General features: G+C 38.5%; 1 protein-coding gene across 1 annotated transcript in view; it reads right to left on the reverse strand.

The window, feature by feature from the left end:
- The window catches only part of CSTF3 (cleavage stimulation factor subunit 3), a 130592-nt gene that overhangs the window by 16848 nt on the left and 98116 nt on the right, over positions 1-15628 (reverse strand). The window contains exons 6-15 of the mRNA XM_060261442.1: positions 14298-14364; positions 14169-14203; positions 13940-14066; positions 10637-10714; positions 10309-10471; positions 9096-9205; positions 8461-8577; positions 8259-8333; positions 311-454; positions 131-233 (exon numbers count right to left, since the gene is read on the reverse strand). Of these exons, the coding sequence (XP_060117425.1) occupies positions 131-233; positions 311-454; positions 8259-8333; positions 8461-8577; positions 9096-9205; positions 10309-10471; positions 10637-10714; positions 13940-14066; positions 14169-14203; positions 14298-14364 (1019 nt within the window). The remainder of the gene's footprint in view (positions 1-130; positions 234-310; positions 455-8258; positions 8334-8460; positions 8578-9095; positions 9206-10308; positions 10472-10636; positions 10715-13939; positions 14067-14168; positions 14204-14297; positions 14365-15628) is intronic.

Consider the following 15628-nt stretch of genomic DNA (forward strand, 5'->3'; position numbering starts at 1 on the left):
ATCTTCAGTGGATCCAAAAAAGTTGCTCAATTTTGTGTAAAGAAGGCCACTGCCTGGAGAAAAGAATTAACCCCAGTAAAACAGGAACCAAAAGCCAATGGAATTAAGTCTCCTGTTTCCCAGAACTTACCATTTAGATGAGAAAGGTAATCAATGTATGCCAAGACATACTCTGGAATGTCTCCGTATTTCTTAAGTCCCAGCTCAAAGATTTTAAAGGCTACTGACTTGTCCTGCAAATTTTAAGACTGTATTAGTTGAAGAAAGCTACAAGGCTGAAATAAACATTTCATCCACTGAGTGTGATTACCTTGCTGCAGTAATACTCCATCAGAGCAGCTGTAACATAGACATGATGGCGGGTCCGGACATCCTCTCGTGCCTTCTTAAATATCATTCTACCTGATTTTATGCCTTCTGCTCGCCTTGCAAATTTCATATATTGAATATATACCTAATACATACAAGAAGAAATTGGGACTTTTTTTACATAAAATTCAATATTTGGAAGTTAACAGTACATTAAAGACAGTGTTGGATCCTACACTCTGTGAATGAAAGGACCTAGCTGAGGCAGATTCCCCCTTCTCTAAGCATCCCGCTATGGTGCCCTCAAACTCCTTACTAAGGGTCAGAAACCCCCCCAACAAAATTCTGTCAAGTCAGCTATGAGAAGCTGAAGTAAGAAATGGAAACACTCTATTTTCTGCTAGCAGAGAATAGAAATGTGAAGGCTCAGACCACCACTTTTCTGCCATCCCCCCTGTCAAGCATGTGTTTTACATTCAGTATTAAATGATAAAGTTGGTGCTTCTCTGTCGAATGCTTTCCATGTAATTGCATATCAAAGCTAAATAGCTCTTCTTTCTTCTCACCTCCCTTTTCTCTTTCCCACCTTTGAGTAGCAAATGTAGGAATGCTAGGCTTTGATAGCAGGCACCTCCCTGAAAGGTTTCCACACTGTAACCATCAACTGTAAGAAGAATGCCTGAGACCAAGGGAAGTTTAACCACAAAGATAGGCTGTTGCATAGTTTGTAGTAATTCACACGTTCTTGTTATGTCTTTGAGATATCACACTGCAATGCTTTGATGTAACCCTTAAAACGTTATGCTTTGCAATACTTTGTATCACTTTCAAAGTGTCCCACCTCGAAGCAACAATGGATTATCAATTAACTAAGACTTTGTATTAAACAATTACTTGGTTATCTGAAACTTCCATGCTTGACACCCCCCTCCAGTTTTTTCAATGGATACATTGGGAAATTTTGGGGAAGGTCTGGGAAAAATAGTCCTACGAAATAGTCTGTGTTTTAGAATAAGTGGTTTATAAAATTATGCATGGAGTTGAGAGTGAACAGAAAGAACTAATTCTCCCTCTCTTAAAACACTCAGACTCAAGATGGACAAAAAATACTTATTTAGTCAATGAGATATCAAAATATGGCATTCACTGCCAGAGGATGTAGTGATGGTCACTGGCACAGATGATTTTAAAAGGCGATTAGCAAGACTCATGGAGGATGATCTGTCAGTGGTTACTAGCCATGGTGGCTAAAGGGAATCTATTCTTTGAAAGTAAATCTCTGAATACCAATGCCAGGAGTTAATACCAATGCCAGGGGAAGGTCTCTGTTGTTGGCCCACTCTGAGCCTGGATACAGGGGAGGACATATTATAAATCAAAGTAGATGGTTGGCCATGGTGTAAGACAGGATGCTGCACTAGACAGACCACTGGTCTTATGTTCTTAAAATCATAGTATACCTTGGCAACATCCCTCTGTCCAAGCAATTACACATCAGAAATGAAGCTAGCATTTCTAGTTACTATAGCCAGATGCTTTTCAAAAAGCAGGATTAGATCACAAAAGGTCCCCAAACCAATAGGATTACAATGCACAAAGAAGAAATCTTATTTCATAATTCACAGAAACTGGAGGCCTTCTCTGACCTCGATTCACTTTACATGTGCTTATTTGTCAGATAACAGTTCTTCAATAAAGGAATCAACTACCAATACGAACTCTTGCTATCTATGAGCTATCAATTAAATTTTAGGCTTGTATAGTTCTTTGCTACTGTTTTTAAATAGGTTATAAATAGCTGGCATTTTCCCTAGTGATTTTGCAAGTTATATAGGCAGCAAAAATATATCTTATCTCTGCAATGCAAAACAACAGGAAGAATGTACAAATAACTATGGTTGCTTCGACTTCCGGATTTTGGTCATGGCGGATTGAGCTGCTCTTCAGTCAAGGAGCAGATCAGAATCTCTGTTCTGGGCAGAGAAGGTGACTGCAACACCTGCTGCCTACTTCTTCCAGGTAGGGAGAAGGCCAAGATATGCATATTAAATTCTGAGGGGATTTACTTTGGCTGACGAGGGACTCCAGTGGGGTTCCTTTTTGGCTTTGGAGAGTCCCCCGAGAAGGACTGCATTCAACCGTCTACAGAGGACCTCTGAGGTCATTAAATTGGCTTAAATCCACCAAGATACAAAGCTTCTTTGGACTGATTAACATCTAATATCTAAAAGAGCAGTGTGCAGAAGGATATCCGAATTGAAGGTAAAAGATCTATATCTATCACTCCGGGACTAATATAAGACTAAATTAAAATAAAAACAAAGGTCTGGATCCAGATATACCATCTTAAATTAAAAAAGATAAAGGAGGGGTTAAAATTGGGACTGGTGTTATTGGAGAAATAAGATTAAAAGAGGAAAAACAAATATTGTTTGGAATACCTGTGGTCGGGAACAGACAACCCCCTTTGAGAAGAACTGCTGACTAGGTGAATATAACGCAGGAAATTTCATCATTGAAATAACGCAAGACTTTTTAACCACTGAAAATGAGACTTCGTGGCAAGGAAGGAAGGTAAAGGAAGGAGCCATTAGAAGAAGGGAAAAATAACAAGCCTCTCAGCCCTCTCTAGGACCTAAATCATAGAGAAGTACCAGCAGCTATTACAAGAAGGTCAAAATTGTAAAAACTACCGTAATTAAAAGAAAACGGGACATTGAAAAATAGTGGAGCCGGTAGATATTGTCATTAAAAGGTAAAATCTATTGGACTATATGCTTAGAATCAATTTTGGTACAGTTTTGGAGAAAAAAGGAAAAAAACTTTTTAAAAGGACAGAAAAACCACGGTGGCCATTTTGAAGGATTTTTTTTTTAAAAAAAAATATCTGGACCTAGGAGCATCAGAGAATGGCGATTTTGGGCTTATATAAAAGGGCATGGTCTAATCTATTGGACTGTGTACTTGAAATGTGAATCTGAGAGGTCAACTTTTGAGTCTATTTAAGCAATAGGCAAACAGTGATGTCAGAGCATAGACCAGCAGCAAAGCAGATCCAAACAAGGGCTGGGTCACTTGAAGAAGAAAAAATGGCTAAATGGCAAGATGCAATGGATGCTATGGAAGCAAGACTGGCAAAGATAATTAAAGAAACAAAAATAGAAATTAAAAAAGAACTCAGAAAAGATATTGAGTCCAGCACAGAAAAAATTAAAAAAGACATTGAAGATCTCAGAAAAGATACTCAAGCAGGGTTAAAGAAAGTTCAAGAGGTGGAGGAAAAGGTGAAAGACCAATGTACAAGAATGGACAAAGTGGATTCCAATATTCAAAAAATGCAGGAGAAAGCACTATTACTAGACTGTAAACTAATGGAGAACCAGATACGGTTAAGAGGGGTGCCTGAATCTATTGAGATGGACTTAAGGACATATATAATTAAAATTTTTGCTGAATTTCTAAAAGAAGACCCAGACGAAACTGACCATTTCTATGACTACATTTACAGGGTAAATTCGGAGTATGCCAAAAGAAATAAGCTACCAAGAGACGTGGTGGTGAGATTTGTGAAAAGGGATATGGTGGGAAGGATCCTTAGTAAACAATTCAAGAGCACATTGGAGGTGGATGGCAGTAGAGTAACAATCATGAAAGAACTGCCAAAGAGAGTCATTAACAACAGGAAACTTTATAAAAAGTTGACAGAAAAGTTGAGAGAAAAAGAAATGAGATACAGATGGGAACTCCCAGAGAGTTTAAGTTTTGAATTTAAAGAATGGAGATTTACCATCACAAATACTCAGGAAATGACAAAGTTTGTGGGGGAGCATAAGGACTTTGGAAAAAAAATAATGAAGGAAAATTACCAAAGTCATTCTTTGAATTGGTAAAACAAGAGAGTTTAGAAGACGTTTGGAGGGAACTAAACCCCAAAGGACGTGAGTATACTTACTTTTTGGCAAGACACAATTCTTTTTCGAGAATTGATATGATATGGACTACAAAAGATCTTGAACTATTAACGAAAAAAATAGAGGTACTTCCTAAAATAAGGGCAGACCACAATCTAATAATGTGGTCTGCAAAGTCAGGGAAAAAGACTCCAGGGTGGTGGATAAATGAGGACTTGCTACAGAAACAGGAGATAGTGGTGTTTCTGGAAAAGGAAACTAAATGCTTCTTCCAAATAAATGAAAATGAGGACACTCAATTTCAAATCATGTGGGATGCTTATAAAGCGGTAATGAGGGGCATTTTAATTACACAATAACAAAGATAAAAGAGCCAAAAATAAGCAAATGATGGATATTCAGAAAAAAATTGGAAAAAAGGAGAAGGAGCTTCAAAAGCGACCTGGAAAAAAGAAAATTATAAGAGAGACTACAATATCACAAAGCCAACTGAGACATTTGCTGAATAAAGAAGTGGAATGGAATTTAAAAAGATTCCAACAGAAATCTTTTGAAGGAGCGAATAAACCTGGAAAATACCTTGCTTGGCAAATGAAAAAAGAAGGGAGAATAAAGTAATTAATAAAATCATGTCAGGAGGAAAAGACATTGTTGATCATGAAGGAATTAAAAGGGAATTTTACAAATACTATGCCAAGCTGTTCAAAAGTCAAAGCGTGGCTAGAAAAAAATTGATGCGTATTTACAGAAAATTAAGGTAAATTCCTTAACAGACAATATGGAGAATGTGTTGAATAAACCAATTGAGAGAGGAGAAATAGAGGAGGCGATTAATTCAATAAAGTTAGGAAAAGCACCTGGTCCAGATGGCTTTATGGCAAAATTTTATAAAGTTGTCATGGAGACGCTATTACCAAAACTTTAGAAATTGATGAACATTATAAGAATAGACGGGAAAATTCCCAATACATGGAAAGAAGCAGTAATTTCTTTGATACCAAAAGAAGACAGAAGACGCTACAAATGTGAAAAATTATAGACCAATTTCATTACTTAATAATGACTATAAAATATATGCAAGAATTTTAGCAGAACGCCTTAAAAAGCATTTGAACCGTTTTATTAAAGAAGAGTAAGCAGGATTTCTTCCCAAGAGACAAATTAGAGACAATATTAGAACAGTTATAGACATCATTGAATATTATGAAAAACACCCTGAAAAAGAAGTAGCATTATTTTTTGCAGATGCAGAGAAAGCATTTGATAACGTGCATTGGGATTTTATGTTTGCAGTGATGGAGAAACTGAGATTGGGAGAAGACTTTATAAGAATGGTAAAAGCAATATATTCTGAGCAATCAGCAAGGCTCTGTATTAATGCAGATTTAATGGAAAAAATGATTATAAATAAAGGAACTAGACAAGGTTACTCTTTATCCCCATTGATATTTATAATGACTTCAGAGGTTTTGTTAATTCAACTCCAAGAAGATAAAGAGATAGAGGGATTGAAAGTGAAAGGTTTTTCTTATAAGTACAGAGCATTTGCAGATGATGTAATGTTTATAAATGAAAATCCCACTCATGTAACACCATTGTTGCTTCTTAAGATACAAGAATATGGAGAATTGGCAGGCTTTTACATAAACAAAGAAAAATAGAAAATTATGTGCAAAAATATGTTAAAGAGCAAACAAGAAGAACTACAGAGGTTAACGGAGTGTGAAGTTACCTCCAAAGTAAAATACTTAGGGGTGGAAATAACAATTAAAAATATTGATTTGTATAAAAATAACTATGAGAAACCTTGGCGTAAGATCGATAGGGATATGATAAATTGGAACAAATTGAATCTATGTTGGGCAGAATTTCTGCAATTAAGATGAATGTCTTACTGAGAATTATGTTCCTGTTTCAAAAAATTCCAATAGTGAAAGACAACAAACAATTTAATAAATGGCAAAGGAAGCTTTCAGAATTTGTATGGGCTGGGAAAAAAACAAGAATTAAATGAAAATCCTGACTGATGCGAAAGAAAGAGGTGGATTTCAACTGCCCAATCTAAAGTTGTATCATGATGCAGTATGCCTGGTGTGGATTAAGGAATGAATGACATTATCAAATAGAAAGTTACTAGCATTAGAAGGACATGGTAATGTTTTTGGATGGCATGCTTATATGTACTATGGGAAAGATAAGATGGATGGCTTCTTTGTACATCACTATATCAGAAGTAATTTGTTAAATACATGGTCAAAATATAAAAGATATGATGATGAGAGGAAACCGCTATGGATTGTACCAACAGAAGTAATAAAACTGTATTCAGATACCAAAGAAGAGAAGTGGTTATCATACAAACAATTATTAAAAATTCAAGGAGGAAAGGTGGAATTAAAGTCAGCCGAAGATATACAATATAAATACAATTGGTTTCAATTGCAACAAATAAAGAGTTTGCTTGAACAGGACATCACGAATTATGGAATAAGACAAGAACAAACAGAACTGGAGAGAATGCTATTGAGTGAAAGTGAAAAGTTGATTTCAAAGACATACAAACTATTATTGAAATGGTCTATGGAAGATGAAGTAGTTAAATCAGAAATGATAAAATGGGCGATAAATATAAATAAAGAAATACAGATGGAGTCATGGGAACACTTATGGAAGAACTCTATGAAAATATCTACATGTTATAACATTAAAGAAAATTGCTTTAAAATTTTATATAGGTGGTACATGACACCTAAGAAATTGGTAAAAATGAACAATCAGGTGTTGGATAGATGCTGGTAATGTAAAAGACAAGAAAGATCTTTCTACCACATGTAGACTTGTGAAAAGGCGAAAAATTTTTGGCAAATGATTCAGCAAGAGATTTCAAAAGTTTTGGGATATAATATTAAGAAGGCACCAGATATTTTTTGGGGGGGATTACAAATGGAAACATTTCAAAAACAAGATAGAACGATAATTTGGTATATGCTTTCAGCTGCACGGACGTTATATGCACAAATGTGGAAACAAGACAAAACACCAGAAATGTGGGAGTGGACTTTGAAAGTTATGCATTAGAGTGAAATGGACAAGCTTGCAAGAATCTTAAAAGAACAAGATTTAGAGAAATTTAAAAATGAGTGGGGAAAGTTTCAAATGTATATTGAAAAACAATGGAACGTTAAAGGACATTTGGCGATCTTTGACAATGGTTAATCTTTAAAGAAACTTTACATGGATTACAGTTAAAATGAGATTATTGGACTATATCTTTTTTGTTTCTTTGTAAATGACTAAAAAGGACTACTATGAAGATGGATTACAATTATAACCTATGTTTTTTTCTTTTTGAAGTTTTTTATGAAGAAAGATTCTTTAATAGATAGAGTTTATTACCTTTTAACAAATTAAATAAAATAGTAATAGGGAATGGTTTGCTAAGGGGGTTGGCACTGTCGGGGATCATCAAAAGGGGGGAGGGGTGGAGAATATGTAATGTATGTGTATCATCTCTTAACAGCAAATGATAATATGCTATTTTAATATATATTACATTATAATAAATTGTTTTAAACAGAATAACTATGGTTGCTTCATATATTTCAGAAACTAAAGAATAAAAGGCAACCATAAAGGATTTTTAAAAGTGTGGCTTTTGGTTTATCTATTTATTTATTTGGTCGATTTATATTCCACACTTTCCCATACGGGCTCAGGGCGGATCACAGTCGTAATAAAACAATTAAAACACAGTAATAACTCAATAATATACCAATAAAATACAACTACAAAAAATATACATAGGCGGGCAGGCACATATTTCAGATAAAACAGATATTCCGGCTCTTTGTAATTTCATAGCCCATTGTGGGGGAGGGTAATAGATGGTATAAGCAGTAGAATGAAGGGACGTCCACCTGCCTATATATTTTCATATTATGCTTGAGGCTTTGAGCTAAGAGAATCAATGTGGGAAAATCCACATCTTTTGATTCTTTCCTCATTTCAAAGAGGTGAAACAATGAAGACTATGCATACCAAAGTGGGATCGATATCTTCTATAGCCAGGAGCCGGTTATATATGCTGTGCACCTTTTCATATTTCATCCGACTCTGAAAAAAATATAAGATTAATTCAAGTTCATCACTCTAGTTTAATGACATAATTGTTTCCCTGGTAGATCTTCAAATAGAAAATGCTTTCTGTATGAAAATGTGAGACAGTAAAGTCTGGGCTTACCTCTTCATAGTCTGCATATGCAAAATAAAGAAGCATGTTCTTTTTTAGTAAAGTGCTGATTGCTCTTTCATAAATATTGGCTGCTTCATCACTGAAAAGTTTAGCATTGTTCATGTCCTGGAATCAGAGAAAATAATGACAGGCTACTGACTAGTCTGAAAACAATTCAACTCTGTATTCAGAGATCTATATTCTAAACCAGAAGGATTATTTATTTATATATAATCCACCTTTCTCACTTGGACTCAAGGCAGATTACACAGAGTAAGTCAGTACAATTGATGGATGGGACATTCAATATACAATACAATAGAACCAACCAGAAGTCTAAAAACAGAACTGAAACAAAACATGCATATTAAAATGAAACATTAAATGATGCAAAATTACGTCTGCCATGAACCCACCAACAACTAGAAGACGGTGTCAGGGGCCACACTAAAAACATGCTATTTCAATTTATACACCAACTGCAAAAGTCTAATCCAATTCAGAAACATGGCAAGTTCAGAATATTTCACTGCTTATGCATGTATTTTTTTCATACAATCAGAAACACTTTTGACAGAATTCACAGTGTAACTGTTGTCTGTCAAACAAAATGAAATATACAATAATAAAAAAAGGACTTTTACCCCTTTCTCAGCTAGTAGTTTACTGGATTGTTCAAGATATTGTGCAGCTTCATACCAGATATCTGGATGATGTCCCAGTACCAGGAGACACTGCTCATATGCGAACATTACTGGAGAAAAGAGCACAGATGTGGAAATAAATATTCCTATCAGGAGGTACTTTACAAATAGTTACTTTTTTTAACCAATGGTTCCTGACTTTAATTAAGAATTTACAGTGCCATCCTAAGAACACTTCTGTGGCAGTAAGTCCCAATATACACACCTGATTCTGAACAGACATGCTTAAGATTGCTCTGTTGGCCTCTTCAAAACTCACCTCATGGCACACTTAGGGAGAAGAATGTGCTGCTGAGTTGCAACTGACACATGGTGACCCCCAAGCATGGGATGGGGTGTTCAAGGCAGGAGAAGAGCAGAGGTGGTTTGCCATTGCCTTCCTTTGCATAATAACCCCAGTCCAGTGTTCCTTTGTGGTCTCTATTTCAAGTACTGACTATAGCCAATGCTGTTTAGTTCCAAGGCCTGACACTCAGGACAAACTGAGCTATTCAGGCTGCTATCCTTAAAGTACCCAAAAGCCACCCAGCTCTGTGTCCTATCAAGAACTCAGCAGTGACTTTGGGAAAGTCTACGGTTGGCTCCATTTATGTCCTAATTAGTTCCAACCCTTTTCAAATTATAATCTTTCAACTAAATCTGGGAGAGAGGGTGGCATCGAATCGCCCAATCTCATCAGATCTTGGAAGCTAAACAAGATTGGTACTTGGATTGGAGACCACCAATGAAGACTCTGTAGAGAAAGGAAATGTCAAACTGCCTCTGCATCTCACTTGCCTTGAAAGCCTCTTGTCATGGCCGCCGTAAGTCAGCTACAACTTGACAGCACTGACGGATGTAGGTAACTAAATATGGCAACACAGGAACTGAAAATATTCTGTTGCTTCTGAGCCAGATTTATTACTTCAAGAGTGATGGATGTCACTTGCAAATTAACTGCTTTGGAGAGTTAGGAACATAAATGTATATGCTAGCAGTTCACAGAGAAAAGTTAAGTGCACTTAAATCCACTGAAATAAACAGGATTTAAGCTCACAGCCTAGTACTCTTGCATTTACAGAAGGCCTCAACAGAGCTTTATTTCTGATAAGGAAATCTTTTTAGTTGTATCCCTGATTAAATCAAGAGGAACTAAAAAGGAATGCACATTTACCTCTTTTTGTTATGAGAGTTTGGTCTTCTGTACGTAAGGGATTGCTTTTTTCCCACTGTATATATTTCTTCCACATATCTACCTGCTGAGCTTCTTGGGGAGTATTTTGTGGTGGAACAGAGGGAGCATTGCGGTCTAGACCTTTCATTACAGTCTCGTATTCCTGCAGGAAAAAAACTGAACTATTACTGCCTTTGTGGCAGGGAAGGGGAACTCATTATAAGGTCAGTTTTTAAGTGACGTTCCATTTCAATAACCTTGAAGGTTTCAAACAATCATGCTTATTTAAATCAAACAAAATGACAGTCCAATGAATGAGACATTGTACCTTGGCCACACGTCTAGCATTCATATAATCTCTACTGCGATCTTCAATCATTTTCTTAGCTAAGTGAACATTTATTCCCTATGGGAAAGAAAAACAATGAGTTAAGCCCTGACCAAGATCATCCATGGACAATCCATTCTTCCTTATCTCCAAAAAAAGAGAAGCAACACAAGATTTTTACTGTTTACTGTCTCAGCTGGGATCAAGCCATCTCTATCCAGCCCTGTTCTCCCCAAATCACTGATAAACAGAATGGTATGGATTAGGGAGAGTAGAGAAGTCTAATGGGTTTTCTGAAGAAAAAGAAAACTGGGTTATAGTGAGGCTGCCTTTTCAATCAGTTCTGTCCTGTACAGGGTTGCCAATATCCAGGTAGGGCCTGGAGAGCTCCTGGAATTACAACTATCTCCAGACTACTCTTTAGGATGATAGATTTTATGGCATTATCCCCCTGAGGTAGCCCCCCTCCCCAAGCCCCTCATTTCCCAGGTTCTACCCCCAGAATCTTCAAGGACTTGCCCAACTTAGAGTTGGCAACCCTACTCCTGCACCAATTTTGTTTTATCTCTATTTCCTGTTGACCCAAATGAGAAAGCTCTTGGTATCTGGAATTCTACCCTGCTAGAAGAAGGGAGAAGATGCTGCATTCACTAAGAGTCAGTCCTATTTTGTGCAGTGCAATGGTAGCACAGCATAGTACAGGAATACCAGCCATTGCAATGGAGGTCATGATCAAGTGTGCAAATGACATCATCAAGTGAGAGACTAAAAGATGGCTGGGCAAGCCCACTATCCTAAGGACAGAAGGACATTTTAAAGTATTGTATTAATTGTATTTTATTGTTATATCATGGTATATCTATCACGTCTTGTAAGCCGCCCTGAGCCTGCCTTGACGGGGAGGGCGGGATATAAATAAAAATTTATTATTATTATTATGTCAGAAGTAGGCAATTCTCCATACTGCCCTATCCTGCTTTCTACCACCACCTCCATGCTTTCGTGAGAGGGAATATGTGTACATGTGTGGAGGCAGAACCTGCTACCTCTAAATTTAATTTATGACACCTCAAGGGTCTCTATTCTACCATGTAAATGACCATTGTTGTCCACATGTGGATATAGAGGTTACTATGAGCAAACAGATGACTAATAGCAAGCAATGTTAAAGGTAATCAGTCGCTGTTAATTAGGCTAAAAGCATCATCACCCTGCTAGGGATCAGTTAAACCAGTTGAGTCTGGAGTTGTGCCCAGCATAAAGATGAGTACAAGGCCAGGGTTGTAGTAGAGGATTGCTTTGGTATATAAAATAATCTTTCAAAAAAATTCTCCCCCTCCCTTCCCCAGTATGCTACAATAGAAATGATTGATTGTGCACTACCAGCAAACGTTGACAACAGAGAATGGTATACAAGTATGGGTGCAGGGCCACCCAGGTTATTAGAGTTGTCATGATCCGAGGCCTAGGATTGAAGAATGAGAGGACTGTAGCCCTCAAGGAAGCCTCTTTTCCACAATTGCCTGAGACCAGTGTGTAAATTTGCCTGCAGGCCTACAATTCCCCCCAAAATGGAGGGAAAAGCTGAAGCAAATCGCTGGTGAAGAGGTAGAGCTTGGACAGAACATGTATAATGCCCTGCACAGATAGATGTTCACTCCCTGAAGCTTAGCAGCAGTGGGGCTCCCTTTGGAAAGGGTTGATCCCTTGCCCAATGGTGGGGTGAATCTGTCCTACTGGGATCAGGTTTTGAGACATGAATAGGAAGTTGCAGTAGGAAGCTTTGTTGTTTCTTTCTGGGCAAGTTTTGCCCTGTGCAGATGTAGGGTCCCTGTATTATTCTTATCTGTTCTCTTATTTATTTATCTGCTATATAGCAGGGGTCCTCAATATAGTGTCTGCTGAGTACCATGGTATGTGCCAACACCTTTCCTAGCACCTGCCAAGTGATTTTAGAAAGTGAGTGGGGCCAAGTGGTTTTTGATTGGATACTGGAAATCTGAGGCTCTGCATAATTTTAAAAAGTTGTTCAGTAACAGCTGCCACTACGGCACAAGGATATTCACTGGCTGGTGTTCATTTTAAAAGACATCCTGTTAAATAGAGTTTCTGACTGAAATGCTGAAGATTTACTATTAGAGTTATATGTAACCTCACTTCCTGACATTTTGTGGTTGGTTCTGCACCTTGCTGCAGTCATGTTGTAGCTATGCCAACCACCCCGGGTCAGAATTCCAAAGGTGCCTGCAGACTAGAAAAGACTGGGGACCCCTGTGTTTGTTTAACAAACTATTTCTTGTTTACTCTGCTGACATCCTTTACACCTCATATTTGGTCATATAGCAGACCATGCCCCTCCAAAAAGGAGTTGCCTGGGCATCAGGGAAGGTGTTCTGGGCCCTCTGCAGTTAAGAGTTGCCAGATGAGGGAGGAGGGTTTCCAGATCCAAGTTGGGACACTCCTGGAGATTTAGGGATGGTGCCTGGGGAGGACAGGGACCTCAGTGGGGTAAAATGTCAGAGTCTACCCTCCAAAATATCCATTTTCTCCAGGGGACCTCTGTAGTCTGGAGATGAGCTGTAATTACAGGGGATCCCCAGGCCCCATCTGGAGGCTGGCATCCCTACCTCCAGTGAAGCTCTCAAACCACAGTGCTGACAGCTAATGAAGGTCTTTGTCTGCTTCAGGGCTGAAAGGGATGGGAGGAAAGGATCAAGATGGGTAGCCGTGTTTGTTTGTCTATAGCAGTAGAGAAGAAGAAGAAACCAGTAGCACCTAAAAGACTAACAAAAACTGTTGTAGAGTATGAGCTTTCATGAGTCACTGCTCACTTCTCCAGAAAGGAGGATATGTGGGTAAACTAAAAGATCCCTGGAAAGGACAAACTGGTCCATGGCAAAACCTGCATGGCCTTGCCCCTTTCTGTGATAAAGCTGCTTCCCTACAGTTTGGGAACTCAAAGGGAATGGGAAGGAATTGGTCTTGGAAGGACACACACTCTGATTTATATTCCTGCACCCCTCATACAGCATTCCTTTAAGCAGCAAGGGACTGCCTCTTCCTATCTTAAAGAATGAGAAAGAGAGCAGGTTTATGTTTTCTGGATTTATGCAAGCATATTCAGCTCAGCCTCAGCCAAAATGGCCCTACTGGGTTGCTCTCTAGTCACAATGGAACTGCTGAGCAAGAGTAATGTCTGACAGATGGAAGCTGTTCCAAGCCTCCCAAGCATAGATGCCACTAGTGCAAGAAACAACTGTGCCAGTGCAGCAGCTGAATAGCATCAGGAATCTTTTGCTTTACCTCTTCATACTTGTTATAATCTCGCCAAAGTTGTTCAATGTTGATCATTGGGTTTACACAGCCACGCTGATAAACCCTGCGGACAGCTGTTATTCTCTGGTTTTCTGCATAGGATCCTACTGCTTCACTAAATTGTGAGGCAAGACAGTAACAAGTCAGCAACCACACAATCCAACCAGTATGAATAGCAACATTGCATCAATTGAAAAGAAAACTGTATTATACTTACACGCCTTTCAAAAAATTGATGTAATCCACCCAGATCTATATAAGAATATATAGAATCACACTGTAAGAGTTTAATTTTATGTTAATAAACCACTGCAAATAACTATTTCAGTTAGTAATGAAAAAGTACCTGATATGACATTATTTCCATGCCAATTTTATCCAGAGCAAAGTCATATGCCTGAGCCATTTTTTCTCTAGGGAAAACACACACACATATGTACACACTATTAGAGTCACATGTACAAATTATTGAAGGGAAGATGTATCATACTTCCACAGACAAATAAAAAAGTCTTGCAGCAACATAAACACTCATAAATTCATTGTTGCCTAAGGTTTATGACCAAGTAAGCTCCGGCTCATGAAAGCTTATGCCACCAAATATCATCATCATTATGATCTGTGAATCACCTTATCCTGGCTGCTGCTGGGCTCTAAGTGATGTACATCAACATAAAATACATATTAAATCAGTGAATCCAATTAATTAAAAACTGTTTACAACCCAATGACAATCCTTTGTACTGTGCAACGATTCAGCTTTCAAGGCATCTGGAGCAGAGAATCCCCCCTTGGGGGGGGGTGGATGGGAGTGTCAGCCCAACAACTGTCACTGTCCTCAAGCAAAAGCCTAGCACAACATCTCTGCTTTGTAGGCCCTGCAGAATTGTAGAAGATCCCACAGGGCCCTAGTATCTTCCAGCAGAGCATTCCACCAGGTCAGGGCCAGGACTGAAAATGTCCTGATACTCACTGAGGACAGCTGGACCTCTTTGGGGCCAGGGATCACCAGTGGATTTTTACCTGTAGAGTGTAATACTCTTCCAGGAACATAGTGGAGGAGGTGGGCCCATAGATACATTGGTCCCTGACCACTCAAGGCCTTAAAGGTCATAACCTGAACCTTGAATCTAACTCGGTACTCAACTGGAAGCCAGTATAGCTAGTGCAGCACAGATAGAATATGTGCTATCCATGACATTCCTGTAAGGACTCGTGCCACCACATTCTGGACTCATTGGAGTTTCCAGGTCAAAGGCAAGGGCAGGCCAGCATAGAGTGAGTTACACTACTCAAGCCTGGAGGTGACCTTTGCATGGATTACTGTGGCTAGGTCCGAGTGGGGCAGGAGGGGAGCCAGTTTCCTAGCTTGATATAATGAAAGAAAGCCACTTTAGCAATGTGTGTGACTTGAGCCTCCATTAAGAGAGAGGCATCCAGGATCATTCCCAAGCTCTGGACAGTTGGTGCTGGTGTTAGTAGCACTCCACCAAGGGCTGGCAATCTGTGCTCCAACTCCAGTCCCAGTCCCCCCAACTACAGAACCTCCATCTTTGAGGGGTTCAGTTTCAACCTACTCTGCTTTAGCCATCCCACCAAGTTCTCCAAACCCTCAGCCAGAGATGATGGGATCAAGGTCCAACAGTAAATATAGCTGAGTGTAACAAAACTCTTTGT

This window comes from Heteronotia binoei, chromosome 21, assembly GCF_032191835.1.
Source record: "Heteronotia binoei isolate CCM8104 ecotype False Entrance Well chromosome 21, APGP_CSIRO_Hbin_v1, whole genome shotgun sequence".
NCBI classification, from domain to species: Eukaryota; Metazoa; Chordata; class Lepidosauria; order Squamata; family Gekkonidae; genus Heteronotia; species Heteronotia binoei.